General features: G+C 48.9%; 1 protein-coding gene across 1 annotated transcript in view; it reads left to right on the top strand.

Annotated features, from left to right (window-relative positions):
* The first annotated feature begins 2,260 nt into the window (after nucleotides 1-2,260).
* Nucleotides 2,261-13,945, top strand: part of LRFN2 (leucine rich repeat and fibronectin type III domain containing 2) — a 40,304-nt gene continuing 28,619 nt past the window's right edge. Inside the window, exon 1 of the mRNA XM_030314554.1 lies at nucleotides 2,261-3,660. Coding sequence (XP_030170414.1) covers nucleotides 2,261-3,660 — 1,400 coding nt within the window. The remainder of the gene's footprint in view (nucleotides 3,661-13,945) is intronic.

Here is a 13,945-nt window from a genome sequence, read left to right as displayed (position 1 = left end):
CTCCAACGACACTGTCCAATATGGTAGCCAATAGCCACATATGGCTAGTGAGCACTTAAAATGTGCTCTAAGTATTAAATACACACCCAATTTTAAAGACTTAGTGCAAATAAAAGAATGTTAAATATCTTGTTAATAATTGTATGTATTGATTACATGTGAAATAATATTTTGAATATAGTGGTTTAAATAAAATATATTATCAAAATTTATTTCATCTTTTTCTTTTTTACTCTGTATATGTCCGCTAGAACATTTAAATTACATTTATGGCTAGTAAATTACATTTCTATTGGACAGCGCTGAGCAGAAACAACACTCTCCAGATGGAATATAGATTAAGTCTTTGGCCCTTGAAGGGTCTTAGGTGGGAGATTTACCCTGAAATAGACACAATAATGAAATTCACATCTTCACAATAAAGTAATATCTAATTGGAGTAGTTTTTTAAATTTACCATACAGCCTTTCAAATCAGCTGGCTGTTTTTTCTGTGTCTGGGCTTCTCAAACTGGGAGCTATGGAGCCCTACTTCCTCAAGATATTAATGATCGTTGCTCTCCAAAAAGAGTATCTTTAGCTAAAAAAGGCAAAGCAATGTAGAATTAAACATTAATCTATTTTCTTTACTGCAGCAGAATTTCTCAACCTTTCTGCACTTGCTAATGCATATCGAGCTTTTGCGAGAGCAAGAGAGAGCAGGCAATGTGTCCCCAACTCAGTGGCCTTAGAACGCCTTTCTTGCAGAACCCTAGCCTGCACTGCTAGAAGGCAGTTTGAGAGCGCTGGTCTGCGTGAGGCTACACAACCCGTGTGCAGGGATTTTCAAAAGTCCAACTCCATTGATGTTTTCAGCACTACATAAATGGAGCCACAGCTAGTACAACACGGAATAGTGAGAAAACTCTAAGATTTGGAAGCACAAAGGCCTGAGTCAAAGGCCATTCCTTCCTTCCCTAGATATCCATTCATGCAAAAGCACAGACTATGTGCCAGGCAGTACTTTCGGCCTTGAGTATGTAGTGGTGAATAAAAACAAGCCCCTACATCTTGGGGCTCTGTTGCCAGTGCAGAAGACAAGCATTAAACAAGACAAGTAGGTAAAATAAATAGACAGGAGGTTAGATCGTGATCAGTTTCAAGGAGAAAATACAAAGTAAGGAAAAGGGATGTGCACGTCAGGGTGGGGCGTCGGGAGGGAAGGTGACTTTTGAGTGAACACCTGAAGGAGACTATTCAGCGGTGGACAAGTTCTCATCTATATACACAGATAAGCCCTTCCTTATGACAGATGTTCCCAAAGCCCAAATGAGATGATGTACCTGAAGGTCTGGGCAGAGGACCCAGCACAGAAGAAGTTCATGCCTTTGCTTCCTGTCTCACCCCTCTTCTGCATTTCCCAAAGATTCATCTACTGTGTGGACTCTCCATGGTGAAACTTACCTATAACCAGTTCCCCCAAAAACCCCAATAACCAGTTCTCCAGGGGTCAGCTCTCTCCCTGTCCATGTCCTTGTTCCTAAGGAATGCTAAGTCTAAACCAATTAAGAAAGTAACACTGCGGGGCGCCTGGGTGGCTCAGTCGGTTAAGCGTCCGACTTCAGCTCAGGTCGTGATCTCACACTCCGTGAGTTCGAGCCCCATGTCGGGCTCTGCTGTCAGTCCAGAGCCTGGAGCCTGCTTCAGATTCTGTGTCTCCCTCTCTCTCTGCCGCTCCCCACTCACACTCTCTCTCTATCAAAAAAATGAATAAACAACAACAACAAAAAAAAGAAAGTAAAACTGCTTCAAGATACATCCATAACACACTTTTCAAATCTGATGATTATTACTTGAACCACTGGTATGGATTTTTCCCTCCATTCATTCCACACATTTATAGCGCGCCTACTGTGTTCCAGACACTGTGCTAGACGTGTGGGATACAGCAATTCACAAAACAGATCAAAGTAATCTATCCCTGTGGAGCTGACATTCTCGTGGGGGAGATAAGAAATATTCCATAAATATAATTAGTAAGTAAATTAAATAGTCTGTTAGAAGGTGATGATAACTAAGGGCGCGGGGGGAGTGGAACCGTATGACAGGGACTGGTTGGAAGAAGAGGTTAGACCTCGCACGAGCACAGGCCATTCTCTGCTGCCCCCCTAAGGCAGGGGTTGGGGTGACCAGTGAAGCTCTGGTGGGGCATTAGGAAGTGGCCTCTTGACCCTGACCTTGTGTCCCTCCCTTCTAGGCACCACGGCCTGAGTGACCAGACCATGGAGACCCTGCTTGGTGGCCTGCTGGCGTTTGGCATGGCGTTTGCCGTGGTCGACGCCTGCCCCAAGTACTGTGTCTGCCAAAACCTGTCTGAGTCACTGGGGACCCTCTGCCCTTCCAAGGGGTTGCTCTTCGTGCCCCCTGACATTGACCGGCGGACGGTGGAGCTGCGTCTGGGTGGCAACTTCATCATCCACATTGGCCGCCAGGACTTCGCCAACATGACGGGGCTGGTGGACCTGACCCTGTCCAGGAACACCATCAGCCACATCCAGCCCTTCTCCTTCCTGGACCTCGAGAGCCTCCGCTCCCTGCACCTGGACAGCAACCGGCTGCCCAGCCTCGGGGAGGACACCCTGCGGGGCCTGGTCAACCTGCAGCACCTCATCGTCAACAACAACCAGCTGGGCGGCATCGCCGACGAGGCCTTCGAGGACTTCCTGCTGACACTGGAGGACCTGGACCTCTCCTACAACAACCTGCACGGCCTGCCCTGGGGCTCCGTGCGGCGCATGGTCAACCTGCACCAGCTGAGCCTGGACCACAACCTGCTGGACCACATTGCCGAGGGGACATTCGCCGACCTGCAGAAACTGGCTCGCCTCGACCTCACCTCCAACCGGCTGCAAAAGTTGCCCCCGGACCCCATCTTCGCCCGCTCCCAAGCCTCCGCCCTGACTGCCACACCTTTTGCTCCACCCTTGTCCTTTAGTTTTGGGGGGAACCCGCTCCACTGCAACTGTGAGCTGCTCTGGCTGCGGAGGCTCCAGCGGGACGACGACCTGGAGACCTGCGGCTCCCCCGGCGGCCTCAAGGGCCGCTACTTCTGGCACGTGCGAGAGGAGGAGTTTGTGTGCGAGCCGCCTCTCATCACCCAGCACACGCACAGGCTGCTGGTTCTGGAGGGCCAGGCGGCCACGCTCAAGTGCAAGGCCATCGGGGACCCCGGCCCCCTCATCCACTGGGTGGCCCCTGACGACCGCCTGGTGGGGAACTCCTCAAGGACCGCCGTGTACGACAACGGCACCCTGGACATCCTCATCACCACGTCCCAGGACAGCGGCGCCTTCACCTGCATCGCCGCCAACGCCGCCGGGGAGGCCACGGCCATGGTGGAGGTGTCCATCGTCCAGCTGCCGCATGTCAGCAACAGCACCAGCCGCACGGCACCCCCCAAGTCCCGCCTCTCGGACATCACTGGCTCCAGCAAGACCAGCCGGGGAGGGGGAGGCAGTGGGGGCGGGGAGCCGCCCAAAAGCCCCCCGGAGCGGGCTGTGCTCGTGTCTGATGTGACTACCACCTCAGCCCTGGTCAAGTGGTCGGTCAGCAAGTCGGCGCCCCGCGTGAAGATGTACCAGCTGCAGTACAACTGCTCCGACGATGAGGTACTGATTTACAGGTGAGCCGGGGGCTGTGGCAAAGGCAGGGAGGTGTCTGGCAGGAGAGGGAGGAGGAGGTGACAGGGAGGGTGTTGAACTGTTCCCACCTACACCCCTTCTCCCCAGAGGTGCCTGTGGGATTCTTGGGGCAAACTGTGTCCTCTGTGCAGGTAAGAGGACATAGAAAGAACTTCAACTACCTGCCCGGGGGCAGCCCCAAGAGATATGTGTCAGAAGGACCAGGCCTCCGAGGGCGTGGCTGTGATAGGTGGGCATGTGGCTCTGAGCCTCTGAACTTTCTGGGTTTTGAGCCCCAGGTGGGGGACACACAAGAACAATGAGGGGAGCTCTTGGCCAAAGGATCTAACTCCTCCAAGGAGGAATGAATCTGGCCTTCATCTGGACTCGCATGTATCGTGCCTAGGCTTTGAGGCCAGAAAGGGTAGAACTCGGATCATGGCCCCACCACTTGCTACCCATTTAATTCTCCTGGGCTGCCTCAGTTTTCCCTACCTGTAAAATGGGGAGAAGCCATACCTGACTTAGGTTGGACATTTGAATGCAGGTGATCGAATCCAATTCAAACCGGCTGAAAAAAGAAAAAGGGGAAATGGAGACATAGTGTGTTGGCTCAGGTACTGTAAAAGTCAGGAAGCTGCTTCGGGCTCAGCTAGATCAAAGGACCCACCAAGGTCCTGTATTCTCAGAGTTTCTTACATTCCCTAAGTTCCATTTTCTTCTGGTTTGGCTCACCCCCACGCAGTCTCTTTCCTCTGAGCTTCCCTCTGTCCCTTTCCCAACTGGTCCCACAGAAGCCCTGGATGAGCTCTGATTGGCAAGAGCAGGTCACGGGAGCCCCCTGGATATTAGAGGTGGGGCCATCTTGCCCACCTGTGCTGACATCTCTGGGCATGATCTCCTTTAACTGGATATGGAGACAATGAAGTTGACCTTGTAACTTTACGGTGAGGATCAAGGGGTCATTTCCTGGGCCTGGTAGAAAGGGAGGTTAAGACTAAAAAACTGCACTTGAATTGCCCCTCAGTCATTCAGAGGGAGGGAGAGAGGAGCTCACAGAGGGACAGATCCAGGCCAGAGGGTCCAGGCTCTGACCTCGGATGAGTCCCCATCTCAGCCAGCCTTGGTTTGCGTTAACCGAGAAGCATATGGCCTAGTATCTTACTGCTCAAGGAATGCCTGGTTTCTCCTGAAACCCTGCGTATTTTGTTGCGTGCCTTTAAAATGATTATTCTGAGAAGGGATCCCGTAGGCTTCGTAGACACCCGAGGGTCCATGGTGCAGGAGAGGTCAAGAGATTTCTTCTGGCCTCTGTCTCAGTTGCTGAGTCTCTGGATCAGGATGCCTGAGAGAGAAGAGCTCACAAGGAAGGCATTCATTCACCAAATGGAGTCCTGGAGACTGAAGGGGGGCGCGTCATGGAAACTGATAGAAACCAGGGTACTTCCCTGACTGGCCTATGCTTGGCTTGTCTGGACAGCAGCTCCTCCCCTCAGGATGTGCAGAAGGCAGCATTAGACCCTATTAAATATATACATGTGAGCACATATAAAGAGATCTATAGATAGATCATTAAGCCTAATAATACACATATGTAATTTTTTTTTTAAATTTTTTTTTTTCAACGTTTATTTATTTTTGGGACAGAGAGAGACAGAGCATGAATGGGCGAGGGGCAGAGAGAGAGGGAGACACAGAATCGGAAACAGGCTCCAGGCTCCGAGCCATCAGCCCAGAGCCCGACGCGGGGCTCGAACTCACAGACCGCGAGATCGTGACCTGGCTGAAGTCGGACGCTTAACCGACTGCGCCACCCAGGCGCCCCCACATATGTAATTTTCTAATGATAAAAGTAATAGTCTGTAGTAAATTTGAAAAATACAGTGACAAAGAGAAATGAGAATTACCTGTAATCCCACCACCTAAAGTTAACCCGTTTTCTTTCTCTACATTTTATCTCCATTCGAAATGATATTTATGGCCATTCTAGTTTGTACTTCTTAATTCTTTGCACCCAACATTATACTTGCTTAGCTCCCATGGTAGTAAAAATATTTTCCATTTGCCTCTACCACAATTTCTTTAACTAATCTTCTATTGTTGAACATTTGGGTTTCTCATTTTCAGCATGAAAAGCAGTGCAGCGATGGCTCTTTGTACACAAATAGATTTGTGCAGGTTCAGTGCTGTGCTTGGCATATTTTTCTAGGGGTTGAATGACTGGTTTCATGAGCAAATTATAATCTTTACACATTCTGTGTAAATATTTATCGACCCCTCCCTATGGAAGGGGACAGTGCCCATTTCAACCACACCTTTGCCAATGATTGAATATATAATTACTTTCATCTTTGCCATTTTATAAGTAAGAAATGGAACTTGTTTTAATTTGCATCTCTTTGATAACTTGTGAGGTTGACCTTTGGAAAATAAGTATATTTCTTCACTTGTGAATTTATTACATGGTCTTGACTTTGGTGAGAAGTGTCAAGGTGAAAGGCGACCAGCTCTGAGGCTTGCACCGGCATAGGGTTGCACAGGCAGCACGCCCCTATCATACCCCTCCCCGGGGGGCCCAGAAAGCCAGGCAGGGACACAGGAGGGGTTGGGGCTCTGCTTCTGAAGTCACTCAAGATGGGAGTTCTAACTGCTTGCATTTGGTGATTGAGAACCTGGAGACACTAGGTTCTTAAAAATAAATAAAATGAATCTATCAGAAACCTTGGAAGGGCACCTGGGTGGTCCAGTGGGTTGAGCGTCCGACTTTGGCTCAGGTCATGATCTCTCAGTTTGTGAGTTCGAGCCCTGCATCAGGCTCTCTGCTGTCAGTGCAAAGCCCGCTTTATATCTACTGTCTCCCTCTTTCTGTCCCTCCCTGCCTTTTCTCTCTCTCTCTCTAAAAAATAAGTAAACATTAAAAAAAAAAAAAAAGAAAATGGAATAAAAACAGCAACAACAAAAACTGCTGACTTCCTCTGAGCTCAGTCATGGGGACCAGGGGAGACAGAGCTCAGAAAGATTTCCAGATAGTGCGGGCACATAGTAGGTGTTCAGGGTACACGCGTCACTATCATTATTAGTAAAAGTAATAATAATGGTGAGAGGAAGACCATTATCTTGTCTGTGGCACTTGGGGGAGGAAAGGAAAGCGAGGGCTGAATACACACTTCGGTCTTTAACAAGACAGATTTCTAAAATTGGAAACAAAAAGTTCAGAGTGAGTCTGTAGTCAGTTGATAGGAGCGGCCCTTGCTGGTCACCTTGGCTGTCTGCTCACTCTGTGTCTGACACGTGGCTTTCCAGACCGTGTCACATTCAGGGCTCCCAGGCATACCGTGAGATGTGGAAAGGGCTGAGAGAATTAGGAAACTCTCCCAGGCTCGGGCAGCCAGAAAGAAGCAGGACTGATTTGAGCTGAGGCCGCTCCTGGAGTCACTGCTAGACTCGGCCCTGTGTTCATGCCGCCCAGCATCCTAACAGCAACTCTGAGAAAGAAGGAGACTCCAGGAAGGAAACCGAAGTTTTAGAAAATGAACTGTCCCCATAAGAAAGAAAAGACACCGGTGGCTGCACGGTGGCTTCTGACGTGCACCAGAAAGTGTACAAGAGAAGGGAAGAAAGGCCTGTATCCAAAGATGAGGAGGAGAAGGTGCTGTGTGGAGAGAGCTAAAGACAGTTGAACGGGGGCTTTTTAACCCCTGTTCTAGCAAGAAGGAAAAATGACAGCAGTCTTGCAGGTTGGGAAGGAGGTTGCAGGGAGACTAGACCAGAAGCTGCAGGCCAGCCTGGCCTTTTCGGATTTGCCCCCACTCTCCCCAGCAAGGAGACCAGCAGCACAAATAGCACAAATCTGCACTACGAGCTTACTTGTGCCGCACGCCGTGTTCTAAGGGCTTTATGCACACCGATTCATTTAGTCTTTACTATCCCTGGGAGGTGAGGGCTACGATTATGCCACTTTGCATATAAGAAACTTGCCCAAGGTGTGACACAGGGGTAAGTAGCAGAGACAGAATTGGGATCCCAGTCACCCGGGTAGGAAAAGCCCTATACCTTGCAGAAGGAAACAAAGAACGTGAGTGCTCGTCCCCAGGCCCTGAGGGTCACATTCAAGACTAAAGTTACGCTAGATGAAGTTCTCGAGCTGTGGGAGTGGTCCCGAGGCAGCATGGACAGAAAGAGAAGTGCCTCAGATGGGGAAAGGGCGGATATTCCGCTTTTCCAAGAATAGACCGCGTAAATCATAGGATGCTAGGCTGGGCATGGAGTCCCTGCCAAGTTCTAGAAAGGATTTCACAACAGATGGCGGCAAGCCCTGAGAAAAGAATGCTGATTGCCAGGCCCCAGCGTGGATTCACATGGGGAAAATCCTGCCTAATTACTGATCTGTCTTCAGGAGACACTGTGGACCCTCAGCTCTCAGACCCACGTGCCTCCAAGCCATTTACGAGGCTACACTCCTCGGTTGACACCCTCCTTGTACAGCGATTCTCCGCTAGACCCTACCCCCATGTGGCCCCACAGGGAAGAAGAGTCGAATCTCTGGGGTGCTGAGTGCCCTTGGAAAGCATCCCAGGAGTTTCCATTGGCTATGACTCACAACCGTAAACAGAGCTCCTCACAATTTTATAGGACACTTGACAAAATCTCACACTGTGTTTGGGACAAAATGGAGACACGCGTGCATGGTGAAATGGGCTTGAAACTGTTCAAGTAACCAGACTGATAAATTAATGTGAACATGCAACAAAGCCTCTACCGTGTGCCTCAATTTCTGCCCCCATTTCTGTTCCTCTTGATACATTTCCCTCTTGTCATGGATAACAATGCGGAAAACGTGTCTTCCCTTTGGTTCAAGGATTCCATTGAACAAGCACAAGGTGAAGAAAATCTGGCTCAACTGGAATTCTGTGCAGCATGGGCTCTGGAGTTTTAGTTGATCTCAAGGACATTATAGCCCCAAAGTGATGGAGCCACTAAGACTCCTATGGTTTTGATTGTGTTAACAGAGATAAAAGGCTCAGCTAGGGAGAGATTACAATTCTAACCACGGAATCATTCGAGCTGGTCAGAGCAGCGATGTAGAGTGTTTAGCACAGGGTGGCGCAGTCTTAAGAATCATTTTACCAATTGCAATGTGTCCAGAGATCAGTTGATGAGAGTGGGATTCTAGAAGCTCGTGTGAGATGGACGAACGTTACCTTGGAGAGGAGAGGACGTAGAAAAGAAGCCGTAACTCCCTGAGCTTATTCAAAGAACTCAGGAGTAAAAGATTGGAAAACACACGCACAAATGCACACACATGCATATGCACTTACAAAAGTAAGCATCAGCCCATTACAAGAAAAAAGCCCGACGGCAGCAGCTTGATGTACTTTCTCACTGCTGTCCATCTGGCTGCGAAATTCAGTGTTGTATCCTTCTTCCTCTCCAGCATGTGTTTTCACCTGTACTCATCTCTGTACCCCAGCTCCTAGTAAGTCCTGGCCCACCCACAGCTACTGAATCAACCTTCAGTGAACTGAACAGAATGGAAATGAGCATTAGAGCTGCCCAACAGCAGAATAAGTAAGAGCTGCCACAAAACAGCAAGCTGCCCATGCCAGAAAGGTTCAAGCAGAACCTTGCTGACTTCATGCTGGGGACACTGGGTGGGCAGCCCGACGTTAGGTGAGTATGGAAACATTTGACTTAAATGACCCCAGCTCTGGTAGTCTACGACTCTTTTTAAGATCTTTTTAATCCCATGATTGAGGCAGTATGGTTATCACTCTTGCTAAATACACCTGCTTTTACCAGTTGGGGCCACTATGGCATCTTACCTCCCAGGGTTGGGGTGTCCTGTCTCATAGGGGTTTCAGCCCCAGGGCCTGAAGTCACAGACAGGCTTTTTGGCAGAGACTCAGATTGTCCAACAAGAACTGGACACAAATCATTGATGGGTCACCATTGACCCACACCAAGGGCCCATGGAAGCCCTGGGATGCTGTGAGCAGTGTCTGAAAACATCAGGTTCTATTCCGCATATCAGGAAGGAGGAGCAGCCATGGGTAACTCAAACCCAAAACATGGGTAACTCAGGATTTGAATTTGACTATGAAATAGGGTCTTGCTCTTTTATCAGATAATTAGCTCCCTAGTTATCTAATGCTTCCCACTGACCTCCCAAGGCATTTGTCTTCCCTGCGTACACACGGCTGAGCCCCACAGCGCCCTGGCATGTTCCCCGTGTGACTGGGGAGGGCCGACTCTCCCATCTCTATGCCCCAGGGCCTGCCCTTTCAGGAAGTATCCAACATTAATGAGGGCAGTGTCAGAGCCAGGAGGGGTCACAAGGGCAAGAGGCAGGGTGGCAGGAGAGGAGTCAGAAAGAGGGGAGCCTCACTTCCCATTGGAGAAGGCAGCAGCCCATCCAGCTTAGCCTCATCCCTGATGTGACATGGAAAGTTAAGTGCCCTGCGTGTCATTATCAGCCCAAGTGACATTCACAAACACTTGTCTCCAAGAGTCATCGAGAACATCTGTCACCAGGCGTGATGTTGCAACTGTCCCCAGGAGGGCCAGGGGAACAGCAAACATGCTTCTAAAACACAGTGTGGAATTAGCCAGCCTTGCCTCCCTGCTGTTTATTATGCCATGGTCATCAACATGTAGGGCAAGTGGGGGATGATGAGAAGAGAGACCCCAAAGGTGGGGCAAGACAGCAGCCATTTCATGCCCCACCCCCGTTCCATCTGCAGGCCCCCCTTTCCATGCCGTCTTCTTCCATGAATGTCAGACATGACACCACCACCCCTATCCTGGGGAGACTGTACCACCCTACTAAGTTTTGCAGTGCTGGGGCTGGGGGCATCTTCTACTGTTGTTCTGCCTTCCATCGAGGCAAAGGATAAGAGGGCCAATTCCATCAGGTCCCACCCCATCAGGATCTTATCAATCAACACTTGAATGGAGGTCCGTTCCCTCCCCATGATAATACAGCCATGCCCACCATGGGATGGAGGGAAATTTACTAATGAAGCCGAGACCTTGTGGATGGGGGAGAAACTGGTAGGAGAAACAAGTGTTCCCTACACAGAGGGGGAGCCCAGGTCTATAAAACCCTCCCCCTGGATGAAGAGAGGTTCTTTGACTCAGCTGATTCCCCAGACACCCAGCTTCTACTGAAAGTTTTGACTGAGCTCCCACAGGTGAAAGAAGAAAAAGATGTAAAGGAAGAAACAGGGGTGCATGGGTCGGGGGAAGTTCCCTAGCAGTTTGCTGATCAGGACCACAATCAAAACCAGCCTGCCTTGGATTTTATAGTTTTCTAAGTTTCATTCACACTGTTAAGTTACTGAAAGCTGACATCCACAAGGGAGGGATGGACAGGACAGATGCTCATTTTATAGGTGGTGAAACTGATTGTCAAACGAATTGAGTAGATTTCCCAAGGTTGCAAAAAATTAGACTAGAAGTGTGGTCTCCTTTCTAGTCCCAGGTACCATGGGACTAGTTACCATGCTGTGGGGCACATCTCACTAAGAGCGCATGAGTTTTTGTTAAGACTTGAGCTGAGGAGTGGCACCTGTAACTTCTCTTTCTGGGAAGGATGGATAACTCAATGGGAGTCTGCTGGGATTGTCTCTTTCAGCTTTAGTTGTTCCACCGTTCTTTTTTATTTTAATGTTTATTTTTATTTTTGAGAGAGAGAGAGAGAGAGAGAGAGAGAGAGAGAAAGAGAGAGAGAGCATGAGCAGAGGAGAGACAGAGAGTGAGGGAGACATAGAATTCGAAACAGGCTCCAGGCTCTGAGCTGTCAGCACAGAGCCTGACGTGGGGCTCAAACTCATGAACCGTGAGATCATGACTTGAGCCAAAGTCAAACATTTAAATGACTGAGCCACCCAGGCGCCCCCATTTCCCCCCACATTTCTAAGACCTAGAAGGGTTGAGGGAAAATGACAGGAGTGCCAGTAAGAACCTTGGGTCCCATTCAGAAATAGCCACCTGGGACCAGCTAACAGAAAATAGGGCAAGATGAGATAAGGGCAGGTGAGCCATTGTGGAGTAACTTAGTTGCTAGAGGCATCCCAGAGAAAAACGAGTCTGGAGTCAGAAGTCTGGAGTGGCAATTAGGATGAAAAACTCAACTTAATACGACTTAAACTCACTAGGGTTTATATGTCTCTCGTGTAAAAGAAGTCCAGTGGAAGAGAGTTTAGGTCTGGTCTTATGGGCAGCATGGCCACCAGCAGCCCAGCTCCTTCTAGCTTTCTGCTCTGCCATCCTCAGCACATGGTTTGTGTCCTTAAGGATCACCTCATGGTGCAAAAATGGCTGCTGAAGCTCTAGCTGTCACATCTCCCTTTTTAAAAATTTTATTTTATTTTTATTTTAGAGAGAGATAGAGCATGCGAGAAGGGGAGAGGGGCAGAGGGAGAGAGAGAGAGAATCCCAAGCAGGCTCCATGCTCTGTGTGGAGCCCGACCTGGGGCTTGATCCCACAACCCTGAGATCGTGACCTGAGCTGAAATCAAGAGTCAGACAGTCAACTGACTGAACCACCACCTAGACGCCTCCACATCTCCTGTCTACACATGGCAGGAAAGATGAAAACCAGAGAGCAAGAGGGCAAAGGGGAGGAAATTCACAGAAGTCCCAGCCAATAACTTGACCACACCTATCTGCAAAGGAGGCTGGGAAATGTAGTGTTTTAAAGCTAGGCACAATGTACTCCCATTACTATAGAGAAGATAGGGAGGCAGCTAGAATTTCCAGAAATTCAGTTTGCACCCCAACTCCACCATTTACTAGTCCTGGAACCAGGAGCAAATTGTTTCATTGCCCTCTGTCTCTATTTTCTCACCTGTACTTGGGAACAGAGATTCCCCTCTGCATATTTCCTGGGATTGTGGTGCAGACTGAATGAGATCGTGTGTTTGAAAACACATCTTTCATTTTCTACTGTGCAGTGCTGGACACATATAAGTATGTATTGTTATTAGAAACCTTCCCACTTTCCCTTCTTGCCCCTCTTCTTGGCCCTTTTCTCCAGGCTGTCTCTTGTGGCTCCAGTCTTCAAAACCTTATTCTAAGAGAGCTGTAAAATTGAAAAATGATCTAATAGGGTTTTAAGAGATAAAGGTATAAGATGTAAACCCTCTCACAAATTTTTGCAGTTCAATTGGGAATTCTGAAAGACCCAAAGGAATGAATCTGTAATGGTGGAATTTCAAAACCCACAGCAGACTTGTGCATAGGGAAGACATTTTTCAGGGGTGCCTTCCAAGAGTATTTCAAATCATATCGCTACCTTCTCATCCTTTCTTTCTTGTGCTGCACAAGAAGATGACACCACCGAGATTCAAAAAGCTTCAGGGCATCTGCTCAGAGGTGACTACTTTTTCTACTTGTCATTCCCTCTTCATTCTCAAAAAGCTTTGGCTGGAGACATCTCTGAAGATAGAAATAATTAGCAGGAGTAAAGGGATTATCCAGACTGCCTTGCTTCTGAAATATGGTTTTTCCCCCCACTGGTAAGGAAGAACCAGAGAACCAGATCCTTGTTAATTTTATAACCTTTGGTTACTCAGTGGGTGGAAGAGGGGATCTCATTTATTTCACACCAGCAAAAAACCAAAGAAAGTTCACAGAGGGAGGGGCTGTGTCCGGAGGAGTGTCTGGTGCTGGGGGTCAGTGCTGGTGGTGATGGCCATCAGAATGCCTCCAAACCCTCATCTGACAAGACTCTGCCCAGGTGGGTTCACAGAAGCCAGCTCCTTTAGAAAGAACCAGGGGTGGGGAAGGGGTGAAACCCAGGCGTCCTGACCCCAAGCCCCAGGTTCCCACCTCCCCAGTGTTCCTTGACCTTGGCTGCACGCTGCAATCTTTTGGGGAGTTGTAATCTCTCTCCAAAAGATTCTGAGTCAGCTTGGGGTAGCGCCCAAGCATCAGTGTTTTTAAAGCTCCCCTGGTGACTCTGACGCGCATTCAGCATCATGCCACATGCCAGGGAAATCAGGTGTGTGGGCAGCACCGGTGGGCAGAGCCACTGTGCATCCCACGGCTGGGGGTTGGTCTCTGAACTTCCGGTGAGGGGAGAAGCCAGAAGACCTGGTCATCTCACTTCTCGGAGACTTTGCTTCATCCTTAACATCGAAATAAAAATCCCTGAGAATGGGGTTATCTCCCAAGAGGTAAAGTGTGAGAAACACAATGGAAACTCAAGCACCTTGCACGCTTTAGTTGTTGGAGTAACTGTTCTTGGTCTCTCAGAGCCTGAGTGACAAATACAAGGATGGGATC

The sequence above is a fragment of the Lynx canadensis genome, chromosome B2 (assembly GCF_007474595.2).
Source record: "Lynx canadensis isolate LIC74 chromosome B2, mLynCan4.pri.v2, whole genome shotgun sequence".
Taxonomy (NCBI): domain Eukaryota; kingdom Metazoa; phylum Chordata; class Mammalia; order Carnivora; family Felidae; genus Lynx; species Lynx canadensis.
Note: the sequence above shows the minus strand (reverse complement) of the source record. Positions and strands in the feature narration are given on the sequence as shown.